This window comes from Sceloporus occidentalis, unplaced genomic scaffold (assembly GCF_023333645.1).
Source record: "Sceloporus occidentalis isolate IW3139 unplaced genomic scaffold, rSceOcc1.0.p SCAF_1, whole genome shotgun sequence".
NCBI classification, from domain to species: Eukaryota; Metazoa; Chordata; class Lepidosauria; order Squamata; family Phrynosomatidae; genus Sceloporus; species Sceloporus occidentalis.
In genome coordinates this window covers 177,992,942-178,012,105 of record NW_028316981.1, presented here as the reverse complement: position 1 = coordinate 178,012,105, position 19,164 = coordinate 177,992,942, and the positions used below count along the sequence as shown (strand labels likewise).

General features: G+C 42.9%; 1 protein-coding gene across 1 annotated transcript in view; it reads right to left on the bottom strand.

Moving 5' to 3' along the window:
• The window catches only part of LOC149322842 (CXXC-type zinc finger protein 1-like), a 33,380-nt gene extending 15,110 nt beyond the window's left edge, over positions 1–18,270 (bottom strand). Inside the window, exons 1-8 of the mRNA XM_089483865.1 lie at positions 18,182–18,270; positions 17,539–17,654; positions 16,609–16,709; positions 14,624–14,766; positions 9,091–9,249; positions 8,904–8,930; positions 5,881–6,030; positions 4,210–4,317 (exon numbers count right to left, since the gene is read on the bottom strand). Coding sequence (XP_089339991.1) covers positions 4,210–4,317; positions 5,881–6,030; positions 8,904–8,930; positions 9,091–9,249; positions 14,624–14,766; positions 16,609–16,709; positions 17,539–17,654; positions 18,182–18,184 — 807 coding nt within the window. The 5' untranslated portion in view covers positions 18,185–18,270. The remainder of the gene's footprint in view (positions 1–4,209; positions 4,318–5,880; positions 6,031–8,903; positions 8,931–9,090; positions 9,250–14,623; positions 14,767–16,608; positions 16,710–17,538; positions 17,655–18,181) is intronic.
• Positions 18,271–19,164: the final 894 nt, after the last annotated feature.

Here is a 19,164-nt window from a genome sequence, read left to right as displayed (position 1 = left end):
AAGCCAGGGGACTCACACAAGCTGCTCTCACCCCTTCTCCGATGCCTCAGACAGCTGAGGCAAGCTCTCGGAGGCATCGGAGGAAGGGAGAGAGAAGCGCATGAGCAATTCCCCTGCCTCCCTACCAGTGCCTCCGAGAGCTTGCTTGCCTCAGCTGTCTGAAGCATTGGAAGGAAACTGGGGGACTCATTCTCCCTTCCTCGGGCTGCTGCTGTCCTGGAAGGGCTTGGGAGCAGCTCTCCAAAGCCCTTCCAGGGAGGCAGGGGTTTGGGGAAAACACGTGCGCGAGTGCCCTGAGTTCCTTCTGATGCCTCAGAGAGCTTGTCCAAGGTCTCTGAGGCACCAAGGAGGGGGAGAGCAGTGCACATACAACCTTTCCAGGTTCTCCCTCCCTCCTGAGCTTCCCCCTGCCCTGAAGGGGAGAAGCCTGGGAGGGGGAGGAGGGGGAGTGCACACACACCGCGGAGGGACAACTGTACGTTATAAGCTATAACATCTGGAGGGCACCAGCAATCTATCTATATTGTAGAGTTGGGATGGGGAAGTGTAAAAGGCTGCATGTGTCTGTATGTGCCTTCAAATTGCATGTCAACTTATAACCCATTAATTGCATAGGATTTTCTTAGGTAAGAGATACTCAAAGTGGGATTGCCAGTTCTTTCCTCTGAATATAACCTGTAGCATCTGTTATTCATTGTTTGTCTCCCATCCAGTGGTGTCATTAGGGGGGGGGGGGGGTTCCAGAGGGTGCAGACAACTCCAGGTGATACCGTAAGGTGTGGGGTATCACCGCTACTCCTCAGACATCTGTGTTTTGGCAGAAACCAACTATGGCATTTGCCTGCTTCCCTTTAAAATGCTTTAAGAGGTGGTGTGACTGGGGTTAAGTTCAGTGGGAGGAGAAAGAAGAGGCCCCAGGATTTTCTTTAAAAAATTAAAATTTCAAATTTCAAAATTTTAACTTTTTAAAAAAATATTTATTTTTAAATTTTTATTTAAAAACATCACATTTTATCATATCTTCACTTTTATATACAAATACATTTAGGTTGTGTGTGTGATATTGTAATTTAAAGATATAATTTTAATTTTGCTAGTTGTTCATGTCACAACTATTAGCATTACATTCAGTGACATATGGGAATTATGATTTACGAGTCACATTAGTGCAAAAAACATTACCAAGGATTCTGTATAGAGTAGTATGGGAGGTCGTCAATGGGGAGGTGACACCATAAGTTAGCACACCGGGTGATGCCAAATCTAGTGGCACCCTCCTTAGAAACCAAGATCAGATGGGAGCTAGAGCCTTTAGGGCATTTAGGCAAGAGGAAGGTTGGAGTCACTTTAGAGCCCTAGAAGGCCTAAGTAGGGCCACACACATTCCATTTCACTCCTCCTCACCCCCCCCCCAATTTTTTTAATCCTTTGCCCCAAATGCCCCCTAGGCAGTGTGGAACATTTTTCACCATGATTTGAGGTCCCCTGGGCCATTTTAGGCCTAGGAGAGGCCTTTTAAAATAGCCATGGGGACCGCATGCAACCCACCAGCTACATTTTGTCTGCCTCAAATGTAGAGGATGATGAGCTATCTGGGCCAATAGCGTAACCCAATGTAAAGCATATTCCTACATTTGCGTAAGTAGAAATATAAATCTTACAGATGCAGAGGGGTTGGTATGGTCCATTACAAATTTTTTTCAAGCTCTTGTTTGTTGGCAATTCTTTTTTAAATTGTTGCTCATTTGGTTCTGTATGTCCACAGGCAACTAGCTAGTCATAGTTTTTATTAGAAGGATGAAACAAACAGACTCTGATCTGTTCTAGAGAGGCAGTGCTTATGCTGTCATTGGCGCTGACTAGACGGGCCCTATGGGGTGCCGTCGTGACGTGTGAGGGGCGGCACTTTTAGATGCCCCTCGCCCCTGACGAGGGCATCAAAATGGCGGTGCCCTGTATAATTATTATTATTATTATTATTATTATTATTATTATTTGTATACCGCCCTTTGGCAAACCAATCCGGGCGATTAACAACAGTAAAATATAAAATATGACAATTAAAAACACTTTATCCCTCCCCCCTTAAGACAGTATTAAACAGTATAACATATTAAAACACAATATCAATGCATAAAAACAACAATTAAAAACTAAAAACCCTGATATCCCTCTGTTGATCCTCAACCATCACTAAGATGGGGCCACGGGAGGAATGAGGGAATCAGAGATCCGTCTTGACCGCTTTTTTAAAGCTGTCTAATGATGTTATCTGACGGATCTCATCCGGCAGGTCGTTCCAGAGTTTGGGGGCGACAGCAGAGAACGCCCTCTGGGAGGTCGCCGCAAGCCTAGATTTTAAAGGCTGTAGTAAGTTCTTCCCAGAGGACCAGAGAGCGCAGGGAGGATTGTACGGGAGGAGGCGGTCCCTGAGATAGCTTGGACCCAAGCCATTTAGGGCTTTAAAAGTGATAACCAACACCTTGTACTGGGCCCAGAGGCTGATAGGCAGCCAGTGGAGGGACCTCAAAACCGGAGTAATGTGGTCCCTCCTAGATGTTCCTGAGACAAGCCTGGCTGCCATATTTTGAACCAGCTGTAATTTCCGAGTCAAGCACAGGGGTAGCCCCATGTAGAGTACATTACAGAAGTCAAGGCGTGAGGTTACCAGCGCATGCACAACCGTCTCAAGATCCCTTACTTCCAGAAAAGGGTGCAGCTGGCGTATCAGCCGAAGCTGATAACAGGCACTCCTGACCGTCGCATTTACCTGATTTGTCATCAGGAGCGACGAGTCAAGGAGCACCCCCAGACTGCGAGCACAGTCACTGGAGGAGAGTGTGACCCCATCCAGGACTGGAGGTTGCAACCCAATTCTTGGTTTCGGGGCCGCTACCATGAGCACCTCCGTCTTGTCTGGATTCAGTTTCAATCTGTTTTTCCTCATCCAGCCCATTACCGCCTGAAGACATTCATTGAGAGAAGAGATGCCATCGGAATTCGAGGCCGACGAACGAGATACAGAGAAATAGATTTGGGTGTCATCAGCGTACTGATAACACCCAGCACCATGACTCCGTATTATCTCATCCAGCGGCTTCATATAGATCAGGGGTAGGCAACCTGTGGCCCGCGGGCCGGATGCGGCCCGGCAAGGCCTTGGGACTGGCCCCAGCCCAGTCCTGCCGCCGATTGCCGCCGGGGCCTTTGGGGGGCAATTGTCTATAGAAGCCTCAGAAACATGCATTTATACTAACATTTTTTAAAAAATCAGCAAATTTTTTTCACGTGTCCTCCATTGTTTTTTAAAAAGTGTCTTCCATTTGAAAATTTTGTCCTACATTTGTCCTGGTTTATTTATATATATATATATTTTAAAAAATATATTTAATTATTTATTTTTTGGCTTCGGCCCCCCAGTTGTCTGAGGGACAGCAACCCGGCCCCCCGTTCAAAAAGGTTGCCTACCCCTGATATAGATGTTAAATAACATCAGGGACAAAATAGCCCCCTGAGGAACCCCACAAGTGAGGTACCTCTTACTGGAGCTACAGTCCCCGAGTAGCACCCTCTGAGACCTGCCCTGTACATACGGGTGCTGCCATTTTGACGTGATGGACACCTAGTGTCCACATGTCTCGGCACCCTTGTGACGCCACAAGTGCGCCATTGGCATCTTGCGGCGTCACAACCATGCCACAGAAAGAACCCGCTTTTTGTGGGTTCTTTTTGCTGCATGAGGGAGCCGCGCGGTTTGCCCGCTGCGGCTCCCTCGCGCAGCAAACCAGAGCGGCGGGAGACCACCCTTTTTGGGCAGTCTGTATCCCACCACTGTCAGTGGCAATACGTACTTGGAATTGAGAGACTTAGCCCTTCGTATTGAGGAGGAAGGAAACAAACACAAACCACCCCTCTGTATGTCTTAAGGAAAGACTTGTTCAGTTTGATCACAAGTGTGATTTGTCGTATTGGAAAAGGGGATGAGAACATTTGCCCTCTAGACATTTTTGCCTATAGTTCCCATTAAGCCCACCCAAAATGGCCAATGGTAAGGGGCCAAACCATCTCCAGGGTCAAAGGCTCCGCTTGTAGAAAGGAATTTAAGTTAAGGATAGGGCATGCCATTATTAACTAGCCAGTCACCCTTACACAATTGTTACAACACTTTCTGCTCTTTAATCCATCAAGCCTGCTATTCTGGAATCCTACCTTTTTCTCTGACTTCTTCTCCCTCCGCTTGACATGCTTCACTTTCACAGCACGCTTCCGCAACATGGGATCAAGGAAGTGTCCATCATCTGTGTCGCTGAGCCAAGGCTAAGAGGAAGGGAAAGAGAAGTGAAGAGCCCTCTCTCATCAGTTATGGAAACCTATAGTTAAGCTACCACCACTGCTAGCGAAAAATGTTTAAGAAGATCTAAAAAGCAGAGAGTAAAACAATCTTTGGGTCTACCCTCCCCTGAACTGACCTGAGCAGACCCACCCTCCCAGCCACTCACTCATTTGCATCTACTTTCTGCCTGTTTCTCTCTCCTGCTTCTTTGTCTTATGAATCTCAACAGCCCAGGTTAGAAACCTCATTCAAGGCAGAACCACTTTGAGAAGAGAACTTAGGAGGAGAGTTTGGAAATGTTAGTTTTCGGGGCATCGCAGTCCTCTAAAAGTAGACCACACTGGATAGGGGATTCTGGAAGTGGTAGTAAAAAAAAAGTAACTTTCCTAAATTAAGGTTAAGAAGTACCAAGCCAAAGCCATAAGCCCAGCTCCATGACAGGGCTTGCTGTCAAGTGCCATTACCACAGATATTGCCCATCCACAGCCATCATTTTATTTTGGGATTGAACACTGGGACAGAGAGAAGAGCTGGCCCAGGAAATGCCATCACCTGCTGACACCAACCCATGAGTTAACTGCAGCACCCAGCCTCAAATCTGGGGCAGAATTTGACAGCCTTCCCCCTTTGGAGGCAAAAAACCCCCACAGTATTGCATAGTGGCTCTCCACACAGCATAGATGCAACCATTGTTGTGGGCTTATTCAATTACCCATTTCAACGGCATCATATTCTTTCACCCTCCTCTTTCCTGGCATTAACTTTTCTAAAACCTGGATTTTGAAAGCCAAGTTATGTTAATGAAATAATTGCATGCCTTTTCAGACAAGCTGAAAAAAAGCAAATGCTGCATACCTGCATGCAAGCCTCTGCAGCAACATCACTGAATGTCCACACAACATTTTAAGTGTTTAAAGGGAGAGTATCAGCAACACAGCATTAACAAAGAGTGCAGCTTCTGTGAGAAAAGTGAAAAGCCTAGAGCAAAGTGGGCAACTTATGATTCTCCAGCCACTTACTAAAAGTCCCCTCCCCAGTGACTATGCTGGCTAGAGCTAATAGGTGTTTCAGTCCAGCAGCCAGAAGGCCACAAGTTGCCCATCCCTGATCTACAGGAAGCCCTGTGTGCTGCAAGCTAAAGAGGCTAAGGGCTGGGAAGCTACTGGGTAGTTAGTTACTGAAAAGCAAAGACTTGAGGGGAAAAACAGAGATAGGGAATTTAGAAGTCTGAGGTAAAAGAAAGAAGAATGAGCCCAGGAGTTAAAATATAATCATAATGCAGTACTTCAAGAAGAGAACACAGACAAGCAGGGAGCTCTAGTAGATAAGGGACTGTGTCAGATCATGATATGAAGTATTTAGCCAGATATATGCATATGTTTCTCCAGCATATTTGACTGGAATAACATCAGAGCACAGAATTAAGGATTGTGTGGGAGGAAGGTGGGCACGGAGAACCTGAAATACACACTGTCTTGGACAGAGCTCTCTAACCGGCCAGCCTGACCTAGGAATCCCAAGAGCATGGGGTCCACCACAGGTCTCACCAGGTTCTGATCATCGAAGGCCCCTGAACAAAGCTCCTGATACAAATCGGGATCTATGTGCAGATCGTCATCCGACAGAGGTTCGGGCGTGGTAGCCGATTCTAGCTGTTCCTTTAGCATCTGCAGATCATCCTCCCGCCCCCGTAACATCTATTGAGCATTTGGGGAAATGGGGAGGGAGGGTAGGAAAAAGCAATGAGAGAAAGGGGGGGGAAGGAGAAAGAGAAAGGGGAAAGCATTAAAGAAGCCACTGATCTGGCCCCATAAGCACAAGACAATGAAGTAGCACAAACAGGCCCCTCTTTTCCTGTGCCCAGCAGCAGTCGACAGAGAAAACAGGGGCTTGCAGAATGGCAAGCAGCAAAAAGCATAAGAAGCAAAGACAATCCCAACACCCACTTATTTTCCAAGATCAATAAGAGAGGAGAAAAGGCTCAGAGTAACTTTCAAGAAGCAGGGCTCCATCACCCAGCAAAATTTGCAGCTGACAATCCATTCAAAGTGGGCTCCCAGGCCCCAACCCCTACCCCCATGCTAACCAACTACAGGTCAACCTACATCTTTACATGCAGCAAAACGAGATGGGAATGAGGCAGCAGAATGGACTTACCAATTAAGACAGAAGATGGGATTGGTGGCGCAGTAGTTAAATGGCTGTACTGCAGCCACTCACTCAAAACCACAAGGTTACGAGTTCAAGATCAGCAAAAAGGCCCAAGCCTGACTCAGGCTTGCATCCTTCTGAGGTCGCTAAAATGAGTACCCAGATTGTTGTGGGCAAATTAGCTTACAGTTGTAAACCTCTTAGACACTGCTTAGGTGGTATGAAGTGGTATATAAATGAAGCTTGTTTGTTTGTTTGTTAAATAATACCCTTTGTGAATGTTCCCCCTAAATGTGAAGTGGCGGGGGGGGGGATGCAATCCTTGCAAAAAATAATCTAATCTATCACAATTCAGAGTAGAACATGCTAATGGGTTTCTGACAGGTACACTAAAGCCCATTGTAGTACAGGTTCAGTCTTCAGAAGTTATCCAGAATTCCAAAATCCAAAATATTCCAAAAACCAAAACTTTTTTCATAAGTGCCTAAGATAATGATACCTTTGTTTTCTGATGGTTCAGACTACACCAACCTTGTTTCATGCACAAAATTATTTAAAATAGTAAATAAAATTACTTTCAGGATATGTGTATAATGTGTATATGAAACATAAACACATTTCGTGTTTAGACATGGGTCTCATCTCCAAGAGATCCCATTATGGGCATATATGCAAATATAGTCAGCTCTCCTTATCCACAGAATCAAGCATCCACTGTTTGAAAATATTCAAAAAAGTATAAATTCCAGATACCAAACCTTGATTTTTCATTTTATATAAGGGACACCATTTTGCAATGCCATTATAGTTAATGGGACTTGGGCATCCACAGATTTTGTTATCCACGGAGGATCCTGGAACCAAATTCCAGTGGATACCAAGGGATTACTGTACAGGTATTCTGAAATCCAAAACACTTTTAGTCACAAGCATTTCAAAAAGAGGATACTCAAACTGTACCACAATTCCACTGAGCTGCATGGCTTTATCCTCTGGAATCCCAGGATTTGTAGTTTAATCTGGGGTAATGGATCTTACTGACTAAAAATATAAATGCCCCTTCTTAAACTGCCAATCCCATGATTCCACAGAATGGAGCCATGGTAGTTAAAGTGGAATCATTGCACTACAATTGTATAGTGTAAAAGGGCCTCTAATTTTTCTTTTATTTTATTGGCTAGGAAGTGCTTTTTTAAAGAGCTTTGCAGTAGTTAACTACAAAGAACAAGTTACTTCTAATAAATTCCTTTTTGCAATTGCAAAAGTATAAATAACATATAGAACAAGAGTAACATCACTCAGGATAATGCCACTCATTCTGTAATGTAACTGTTACCTCTTTTAAATTACTCCTACAGTTACAGGTCTATTCTTACAACTTGCACATATGTTTTGTTTCACAGTTGTAGAATTCAAAGAATACCATATTAGCCATGTTAATCTGGAAAATCAGTATGCAAACGGATCTTGTAGCACCTTTTAGACTAAAAGAGAGAACTTGGCAGCATGAGCTTTCGTAGACTTGAGTTTATTTCCTCAGATCCCTTTGCATAATGATTTTGTCTCACAGTTCTGCAGCTTGTAGCATTCTGTATTTCTTTAAAAAACTCAAAGTAGCTTACCAGTTTATTAATTGGTTTAATATCATCTAAGTACTTTACTTAGTAACTTCATTTAACTTAATTACTTTTAAAGAACAAGAAGTAGGTTTTTTTAAATGGTAACTATAACCATTAACTGTCAGAGTTCTTAGAATACAAATTATAAATAATTACGGTTTTAAAGGTCACTTTCCAAACTCTGGAGGTTTTAAATGTGCACAAATAATGGCGGGTTATAGACCGCCGCTTTGAGGCGGTCTGCCGCCGCCGCCGTTTGCTCCGTAAGGGAGCCGTCGCAGCCAAACCGCGCGGCTCCGTTACGGAGCAAAAAAGAAGCTCCAAAATGGAGCTTCTTCTTGCGGCGCCCTAATGACGTCGCGAGGCGCCAGGGATGCATTCGCGACGTCATTAGCGCCGCGACACGTTCGGACGCACAGCGTCCGATACATAAAGATGGCGGCGCCCGTATGAACAGGGCGCCGCCATCTTGTACGTATTCTATACGTACTAGGGTTAGGGGGGTGCGGAAGCACCGCCCCTTCCTAACCCTAGTACGTCTAGAATACGTACTAAATGGCGGTCTGTAACCCGCCAATATCTGATTTCTAATCTCAACCAGTACAGGCTGAACAGGTTCTCCACCACCTCGTTCTGTTGCATGTATAAACCAGACCTCATTCTTATTCTGATCCATTTTCTAACGGGGGAAAAAAACTAGGAGTCCCAATTTAACACTCACCTATTTTTAATCCTATGTTTTAAATTTAAAAAAAAAAATAGGGGGGGGGTGGAAAACAGGAGGGTAAAAGGAAACTTACCGAAGCTGGAAAATATTTATAGGACTCCTAGGAAGAAAAGAATGGGGAAAAAATCATGTGAGCTACACACAAATCAACAGCTTCCGTCCGAAGTGGCTGCCCCTCTGGGGCGGAGCAGCCAAGAAAGTGCCCCAAAGAGAAAACATGCAATTACTTCTGGGCAAAGTGCACCCACAGAGACACTCACCCGAGCCCGAACTTGGCACTGCCTCAGGCGGCACTTCTGGCGGATCTTGTTGGGCCCCCCAAATTTCTTCATGTCACGACAGAAATCACACTGGCCACAATCCTCTGTGCGCCGGCAAGCCTCACATTCACCGCACATCCGCGCTGAGCGCTTGATCTGCTGAGGGCAAGAAAATCAAACAAAAAAGATGGGGGAGGGGAATGAGAATTTGAGTCGCTTTTCCCTGTTGTGTCTACAATAATCCCAGCCTAGGCCTCCAGTTCCTCAAAATAAGGATCAATAAAGTAAGGCTTTAGACTAATCAGATAAATCTCACAACTAACTGTTGGTTTAAAAATGATCAATGGGCACTGGGATGAAGAATCACTTTGGGGTGAACACATGCCTCTTCCCAGTGTCCTCCATGGTTCAGATAAAATGACCGTGGTCTCACCTTCTGATGGCATTAGGTCTCCAACCAAAGGACCATTTGGAGGTTTTCCACCCATGCTTAGGCCAGGAACCAGGTTTCACTCCTTACTGATAGGAGGAAGTAGCAGATCTCAACTACACTTGTACACAATGGCTGAGACCTGCCAGCTTTGCTTTTCCTCCCCATCCCACATGGAGGGAGTAAGGAGGAGCAGCAAGCCTCAGCCAGCCTCTGAAAGTGCCCTTGGAGTGAGTCTTCCACAAATGTCTACCTGCCCAAACATTGTTGTTGTTTTTCAATGTCCCATCACTTCCAAAAGATATTCAACCCCAGCTTTTATCAGACTTGAGAGTTACTAGTAGAATAGCTAAATTGTCTTAAGTCTGACAAGTATCAGAATGTCACATGGAGGACAACCCCAAGAGACTGAGGCTGTAAAGCCACTCAGCAGGGTTTCTCAACCAGGGTTCCCTGGAACCCTAGAGTTCCACAAGAAGTTACTAGAGTTTACATGAGAAATAGTGACTGAACAAAATAAACATTTCTTTTTAACTGTAGATATAGCAATTTTTATGCAAAAGTTCTATGAAATCTGAAAAATATCCCAAGGTTTTGCTTTGGGGTAAAACATTTAAGAAAGCTTCCCACAGAGAGAAACAGTAAGTGTGTCTGTATCTGCTAAGTGACCACTTTTTCAGTCAGGAATATCATAAACAGAGGCCCCCAGCTGAGGAACAGGAAAAATGCTTTGTAAGTAGAAGTCCAGCAGTTCAAACCCAGGCAGTCCAAGTCAAGGAGCAGTTCGTGCCAAGCAGGATTTTGTCAAACAGAGCTAAGGAGAATGAGAGTTTGGAACTTACTATCAATAATCATTCTGGATGGCAGGAGGAGCAATGCATCAATCCCCATGTGCCAACTGACAAGGCAAGAGTCCAAGGTTTTTTTTTCCCCATTGGACCTGTTGTGACTGTCCCTTCACTCTCAGTTTTATTATATGCTCTTGACCTGACTATCTACAAAATAAATCCTATAAAATCCAACTAAATTAGCCTCTCTTTTTTGATTGGGAGAGTGTGGATTGCTCCACCTGTCATTCCAAAATGATCATTTACATTAAATTCCAAGCTCTCAGTCTCAAGATGGCATGGAACAGCAATCCACCCACTTATGGGACTTACCTGAGCCCCTTTTAATTCAGGTGGGAACAAGTAAGTAACACTCTAAATCACTACCACTTGCAGCACAGTTCAACCAAAGACGGCCAGTGCAGATTTGTATATATTCAGTTTGTAATGTTTTATAATGTGGTCAGTTCTTTCCAACCTGCTGCATTACATATATCTTCCGGGAATGCTGAAACCACAAATGTTGTGCTTGTTGCTATTGACCTGGTGGAACGTGGCCGTACAGTTTGATGCCTTGATTTCTTAGCATAATCATAACAAAGGTAAAAGCAGGCCTTTATCCATCTTGTAATTATTGTTTTTGAAGCTGTTTGCCCTAACATCTGTGGATGTAAAGAGACAAATAAAACCTCAGTGTGATTACTCTGCAATGTCCTTTTGAAATATACTTTCTTACCACTGACCCACTGGTTTGATGTTATTTCTGACCACAAGTCTCAGAAAGCAGAAACCTTCCTCATACTGGTGTATTTTCCCTGTTCGACCCCACTCCTTTTCCTTTAATCTGGCTACCAAACTGTCCTTGATGGCAGTACTGAGCATGTAGTCTAACCCACTGAGGTTGGTTGAATGTGAAATTACTTTGTTGACAACTATTTCTTCCTCCACAAAATGAAGAGTAAACTCTTCTGAATGGTATTTTATCAATTTTCTTTCTTTGTAAAGTAATCATGACTTGTTTCTTTTCTTTATTCTCTGAATACTTTCTCTAGTGCTTGTTCTCCAAAAAGCAATTCACATCATAAGCCAAATTTTTTCTTGTCCATTTTCCAATAATGTAACCACAGTGTCTTCCTACTGATACCACATTAATATTCCTCACTGCAAATAAAGTGGTATCATGTTCTGCACATGGTACATATTCCAAAAGTCTTTGGACTCTAAAAATGGTATGTGCAAGTTATGTAGATTGAAGTCCTGATTTTTAATTATTTCTTGGACCCACAAGACTGCATGTTTGCCCTTACAAACATGGAAGTAGCAACAGATGCCCTAATTGTTAAGCCAAACTTCATGAGCTTTCCTTAGGGCTACATCAGCCTTCTGCTCATCTACTTCTCTAACTGGAATATCACTCTCACTTAGGACAACTGCCCACAAAATTAGAGCAGTTATCCACCAATGGCATATTCAGAAACTTCTTTTTAAGACATGAATATAATATCTGGCTATAACTGATACCTTTTTGTATTTAAAGGGAGTTGCCCATTCCATTTCTATTAAGTTCTTGATCATAGCAGGTAACGGCATCTCTATGCCCCAAGGAATGTTTCCTTAATACTGAAACTATCCTATCCTTCTTGTTATTAGCATTAACATTAACATCTTACGACTACTTAGCATCATTGGTAGGTCCTAAACCCAAAATTTATAAAAAAAATTCCCCTCTGCTAGGGTTTGGTTCTGGGAGCCTCCATGGTTAGAAAAAAACACAGGAGCTCAAGCCCATATAAATCAATGGGTGTCAATGTGTGTGTGTTCAGTCTCTGGCTACTATGGGACAGAGTGATCTGTAATAACTCCAATCCATGGATGGTTAGGTTCGCTATACAGTCGGCCGTCTCTATCCATGAATTCTGCATCCATGGATTTAACTGACCACAGTTTGGAAATACACCAAAAAAAAAAGCCCAAAAAGCAAACTTTGAATTTTTTTTCCAGTTTATATAAGGGATGCCATTTTTCTATGTCATTGTATATAATGGGACTTGAGCATCTATGGATTTTGGTATCCATGTGGGAAGGGGCTACTTTACTTTCTTCAAAATACACTTAAGTGTTGCACTTTGGAACTATCCATTGGAGGACATTTCTTTTCTGTCCTCCTTGTCAGCCATCTGCAGGGTAGAACCCTCTTTTAATTTAGTCATAGTTTGCTTCTTCTTAACCTCCAAAGGCAAAACTGCCCCACTATTCTCTCTTTTCCTCTATTAACCTATTCTCTAATTCTCCTTACTAAACTAAGGGAATGGAATGCACATCTGGTTGGCAGGACAGTGAGAATAAAAAATGACAGGAAAGGGTTGAAGTCACAGCAGTAGCAACAGAAATAGACTTGGACTCCTGCTACATCAGTCGACATACAAGGATTAACCCATGAGTGGGTGGATTGTTCATTCATGCCATGAAAACCACTGCTAATCAGACAAGATAGCAGTGGGCAAGATAAACCATAAATATTAAAGGTAGATGGTGTTCATACAGAGAATTAACACTGCTCTTGCAAAAAACTTGTGGATTTGAAACCCATTTCAACCTTTTGTTGACTGCATACATCCTAAAGGGTCTTACAAAATTTATAATTAAACCAGGGCTATAAACACCATATAATGAAGGCAAGATGAAGGAAGCAGTATTAAAAATCAGATTAAACAGCTCAGAAGAAAACCAAAACAACAGCCCATCAAATGTGGATCTGTCTGATCGAACATTTTTAAAAAAGAAATGGCCTATGGGATTTTCAACTTGTGTGTTGACTCACCGTTCAAGAATTGATTGAATGGGTCCGCTCTAGTTAGAAGTAATAAACAGAATGCCAGCTAATATTTGTGACAGATGACATCCCTGATTTACACATTTGCAGGACCTGCAATAAAATCTCATTACTTGAGCCTAATACTTAGGAGAGAGTCAGATTACTAAAGGTACTTTCTCAAGCAATGATGCCCATTCCAAAGACTTTTTTGCCTCCAAGTAAGCAGGTGAAACAAGGCAATATTTCTTTGGGAGTCAAGTTCAGCCAGGTATCACCAACTGCTGATCAAAGGCACCTGCGTGTCAAAATCTTTTGTGTCCAAAGAAATACTGACAGGAAAGGATGAAGGAGAGAAAAGTTTAATGCTGCTGCTTTAACTTTACTTTAATAATTCTTTAATAAGATTTCTTTTTTAAAAAAATTGGGGGAAGGCTGCTACTTCAAAATGTTAAGACTCCACTGCTGACATTTATTTTAGTTGTTGGCATGTGCCTTTTGAGTCATTTCAAACTTCTGGCAATCCTGAGGTGAACCCACTATAGTGTTCTCTAGATAAGATTTGTTCAGAGATGGGTTGCTGTTGCTATCCTCTGAGGCTGAGATAGTGTGACTTCCGCAAGGTCACCCAGTGGGTTTCCATGGCAAAGCTGGTTTCAAATCCTGGAGTCCCAGAGTTCTAATTGAATACCCAAACCACACCAAAAATATATTAAAAATAAATGTTAAAAAACCAGATTATTGTAATTTTAATTATTGTTTTTATGCTTCCACAACCACCTATTTTATGCTAACAACAATCACCTATTGCATGATGTATTCCCCAAGCAGTTAAACTACAAGAGTACAATTGAATTCTTAATTACACATTAGGACTTGATTTGTCAAATTCTGATCTAGCCTAGTCCTAGTCCAGAAGCCCCATGGACAAATCTCAGCTTTGAATAAAACATACAATCGGTGGGTGATAGGGAAAAAATAAACATAAAGACGTTTAGGAAAATTAGGCATTAAGACTGAAGATCATACCTGCTATCTTGGTATGCTATTTTGGTTTACTATTGAGACAAGTGTTCCACTTGAGTAGGAAATGAGGGAAGGGACAAATGAAGTGGCTATTAAAGTGAAAACAAAAACAAACAAAAAACTTCAAAGAATACCTCTAATGAATGGCTAAACAATTTGCTGTATGAGGGGTGTCATAATCCTATGATCTTCTAAAATAATTCCACCTTCATACTGCCCATCAAGAATAGGCATAGCTGGATGTGAGGAGTCAGAAACTGGGGCAAGGTATTTACAATATATAAAACAGTCAGTATTGACTGTTGGAAATGGGCAGTTGGCCCAGAGTTCTAAGGACAGGCTACCTGTCAATATTGGCCCAGAGTTCTATGGACAGGCTACCTGTCAATATTCTGGAGTTGTAATGCCACAGATTACCTATCAATAATGTCATCTTACTTTTGAGCTACGACTTTGCTCCAGTGCCAGTTCCTGTGCTTTCATACGCATCTCATCCTTCTCAGCACGTTCCCTTTCACCTTCACGGTCCTTCTCTTTGGACTTTTTATGCCGGTACCGGATCTCAAGTGTTGGGTCTCTCTCTGGAAAAGAGAAAGAGAAACAAGCTAAAAGAATTCACAAGTTTCACAGTCTTGGATACAGAGAATAACCTAATGCAGTTGTCCCCGCCCCCCCCCCCGCGCCCCAGGGCAACCTGTTGCCCATTGTCCTTCGTCAATATTCCTCTTGGCTGTGGATGCTGGGTGTTTTAATTCCATACATACAGAAGATGCCTGCTTCGAAAACATGGTCTAAATGCACTGGCTGTTGCAGCTCTGTCTCTAAAACTAAACTGGCCTGGTCCAGTCAGTAGTTTGACAGGAACGTTACATATAAAATTCCAACTATCTTGGAAGAACCAAATAAAATTATGACTAGTAAACAAACAACTCCAGTGGGATGCCAAAACAGAATGAAAGGAGATGTGGGGACACTGGAAATGTATCAGCACAGAGTTAGTATAATCTCCAAAAGCATTCTAGGCGGGATACATACCGCCATTTAGTACGTATAGAATACGTACTAGGGTTAGGAAGGGGCGGTGCTTCCGCACCCCCCTAACCCTAGTACGTATCCTATACGTACAAGATGGCGGCGCCCCTTCCACATGGGCGCCGCCATCTTTGCGTATCGGACGCTGAGCATCCGTACGCGTCGCGCCGCTTGTGACGTAGCGAGCGCGCCCCTGGCGCCTCGCTACGTTGCAAACGCGACGGTAAAAGAAGCTCCATTTTGGAGCTTCTTTTTCGGTCCGCGCGGGAGTCGGGCCGTCTGAAGGCTCCGGCTCCCCCGCGGACCTACTGGCGGCGGCGGCAGACCGCCGCAAAGCGGCGGTCTGTACCCCGCCCTAATCTGCCTATTAGTATAAACAAATCTATGGGTAATTCCAAGTTACTGTTCATAGCCTTAATAGAAAAGGTTACTCAGAAAAGAATTTGGAAAGAAAGGTCAACTGGAAAAACCTTTCCCATAAAATTCAAATCACAGCTGCTCTGTTTAACTAGTGTTTCCATTACTGATCTCAGAGCATCTTTTGCTGCCACATTTTCAAATATCAATGACAACTTAAAATGTGTGTGAAGGGATCTTGCAGCACCTTTGAAACTAACTCTGTGAAAGAAAGTTGTCTTGTATAAGCTTTTATAGACTAGGACGGCATCCGCACTGCAGAAACTGACACCACTTTAACTGCCCTGCCACAATGTTATGGAATTTGGGAACTGCACTTTTGTGAGACATTTAGCCTTCTCTCTGTCAGAGCGCTCTGGAGCCACAGCAAACTACAATTCCCAGAATCCCATGGCAATGAGCCATAGCAGTTAACATGGTGTCAAACTGGATTATTCTTGAAGTAGAGATGCAGCCTAGGTCTACTTCTTCCATGCATCTGAGGAAGTAGTCCTAATCTACAAAAGTTTATGCTACAACTGCTTTTGCACAAATTAATCCCAAATGTGCTACAAGATCCCTTTGCATACTGATATTCCAAACTAAAACAGCCAAGTCTCTGAATTCTATTCCCATGAAAATTTAAAATGTAAGATTTTATTTTGTAAACAAAAAAGAAGATTTTCAAGGCTGTGGTATGAAAAGCACATACAACAGTGATTCTTGAGGCTTTTCTACAGAAGTAGGGTCCAAAACACACTGCAGAAAGAATGCAGTTTGAGACCACTCAATGCTAGGGAATTCTGGGAACTGTAGTTTTGTGAGACATTTAGCCTTTCCTGTCAGAGAGCTCTGGTGCCACAATAAACGACAATTCCACGGATTCCCTAACACTAAGCAGGACAGTTAAAGCGGTCTCAGACAGGAATATTTCTACAGTGTGTTTTATACTCATGAGGTCTACTCACAATCCCAATGCCATCTCCTCAGCTCACCTCGGCACTGCATGCAGTACCACTCCCGGATGGCCTTTGCCATCTTCTCAGTGATGTTAATGCAGTGGCCATGGAACCATTCATTGCAGTGATCACAGCCTCTGGAGGTTGGGTGGAAAGAAAGAGAAAAGTGAGGATTCCCCAGACAAGCTTCTTTCATATTTGGGTGCATCAGGGCAGGATTGCTAGATAGAAACCCATCCATTGACCTGCTTTCTCATAATGCAACAGGAACCCCATAGAAAGAATAGCACCCTGCATTATAGAGAAATAGACAAACAGAAGATTAGAATCTAAAGGCAAATTGCTGGGTGAACTGCAGTAATCAGCAATAATTTGCATCTTCAGTGGTTTAAAAGTGGAAACAATTAGGCTGCAAAAAGAAAAAGCTTTGAGGGAAAATGTGGGCTGCATCCAAACTGCAGAAATAATCCAGTTTGACTACCATAGCTCAATGCTATGGAATTCTGGGATCTGTAGTTTGTTGTGGCAACTGGTGCCACAACAAACTACAGTTGTGAGAATTCCATAGCATTAAGCCATGGCAGTCAAAGTCATAGAATCATAGAGTTGGAAGAGACCCCAAGGGCCATCCAGTCCAACCCCCAGCCATGCAGGAAATCACAATCAAAGCAAGTCGTGTCAAAGCAGATTATTTCTGCAGTCTGGATGCAGCTTAGGAGTGGATTTGGGTGTTACAGGTCTTGGTACTCAGTTCCAATATAGAATTTAAAGGGGGGAAAAGCTCCCCCCACAAACTTCTTGGCCCTTAACAAGACACTGAAAAAAGGACTTGAGCTTGCAGATTCCAGCTAGACTACTGACAGATGATTTTGGCATCTAAATTCCTCCCTAACTTCTCCAGCACATAAACAAACTATTTCAACGGAGTATTTCCAGGGCGCTTGTGTTTGGCCCAGGTGCACTCACATCATGAAACAATTGATGTCAGGTTTGCGACAGATGCAGTAAACCGGGGCGTTCTCTCCATTCTCCGATTTGGACTCCTCACCCAAAACAGCCAGATCAGGGTCTGAGAATTCATCCTGGATTGCAAAAAGAACAGAAAGCATTATTGGTGGCAAACAGGTTTAGGAAAGTGACTGCTGAAGAATTGGCACAGCATTTCCTTCACCTCATCCCCATAACCTCAGGCCTGGTTTATGCAATCTTATCCATGCCAGCCTGGGAGCAAGCTGCACTCCTCCTAGCGAAAACTATTTGCAAGAGGAGCACCCCAATACCAGGGTGGCCAGATGTCCTCCTTTTTGCAGGACGTGTCCTACATTTCAGCCTTCTCTCCAAAAGGAATTCTAAAACGTCCATCATTTGGAGTAAAAGATTGCACTCACTTTGGAAGAATAGTGCTCTTTAAGTGGCATGGCTCAGTGCTGTGGAATTCTGGGAACTGTAGTTTGTTGTGGCCCAGAGCGGCCCACAACAAACTACAATTCCCAGAATTCCACAGCACTGAGCCATGCCACTTAAACAGCACCATCTCTCCAGTATGAATGCAGCCAAAGGAGCCAGATAACCAACACAGAGGGCGACCCAGGCTCCCCTCCTTCCTCACCATGGTCCCTCTGTCCCTGGGCCAGTTTCCCTTGTTCTGAAACAAGGAGACAGCAAGACTCCGGGCGGGAGCAGGGCACAGCGTCTCCCCGTCCTAACTTCCGCTTCCGGTATCAGCCACCTTCTTCCCACCCAACAATGAGAGCTAGCTTCTGCCCTCTCTAAAGATGGCCGCCTTGGCTTCACCACGGCGGCCATTTTGGGTCGGAGTCTTCTTCCCCAGCTCAGAACAGGAAGCGGAAGGATCTCTGATCGCCAATAGATAGATAGATAGATAGATCGGGATATTTGTGTGTATAAATATATATGTAGATAGATAGATATAGATATATCGAGATATTTGTGTGTATAAATAGATAAACATTTGTGTGTATGTATATGTCTATACAGATATAGAGACACATATTTTTGTGTATACAGTATATATATATATATATATATATATAAAGATAGATACACATATTTGTGTGTGTATAGATAGATGTGCATATATAGGCACATCTCTCCATATATATAAATATATATATATATATATATATACACACACACATATACAATGTGTATATATATCTATATATGTACACACAAAAATGTGTATATAGAGAGAGATACACACAAATATGTGTACCTACCTATATATATATATATATATATACACGAATGTTTATCTATATATATACATACATAAATGTGTATATATACACAGACAAATATGTGTATATATATATATATATATATACACACACACATACACATACACTGATATGCAGGTTTTGTGTGTAGTGTGTGTATATACGTATTTTTATTTACTTATTTATTCATTTATTATGGCATTTATACCCCACTCTTCGGCCCTAAAGGCTATAATGTGTATATATATGTGTGAGTATGTATAGCACACACATACACAGAAGCCTGTGTGTGTGTATCCCCTCAGCAAGCAAAATCAGTTTTATTCAGGCTGGCTTTTAATGTGTGACCATG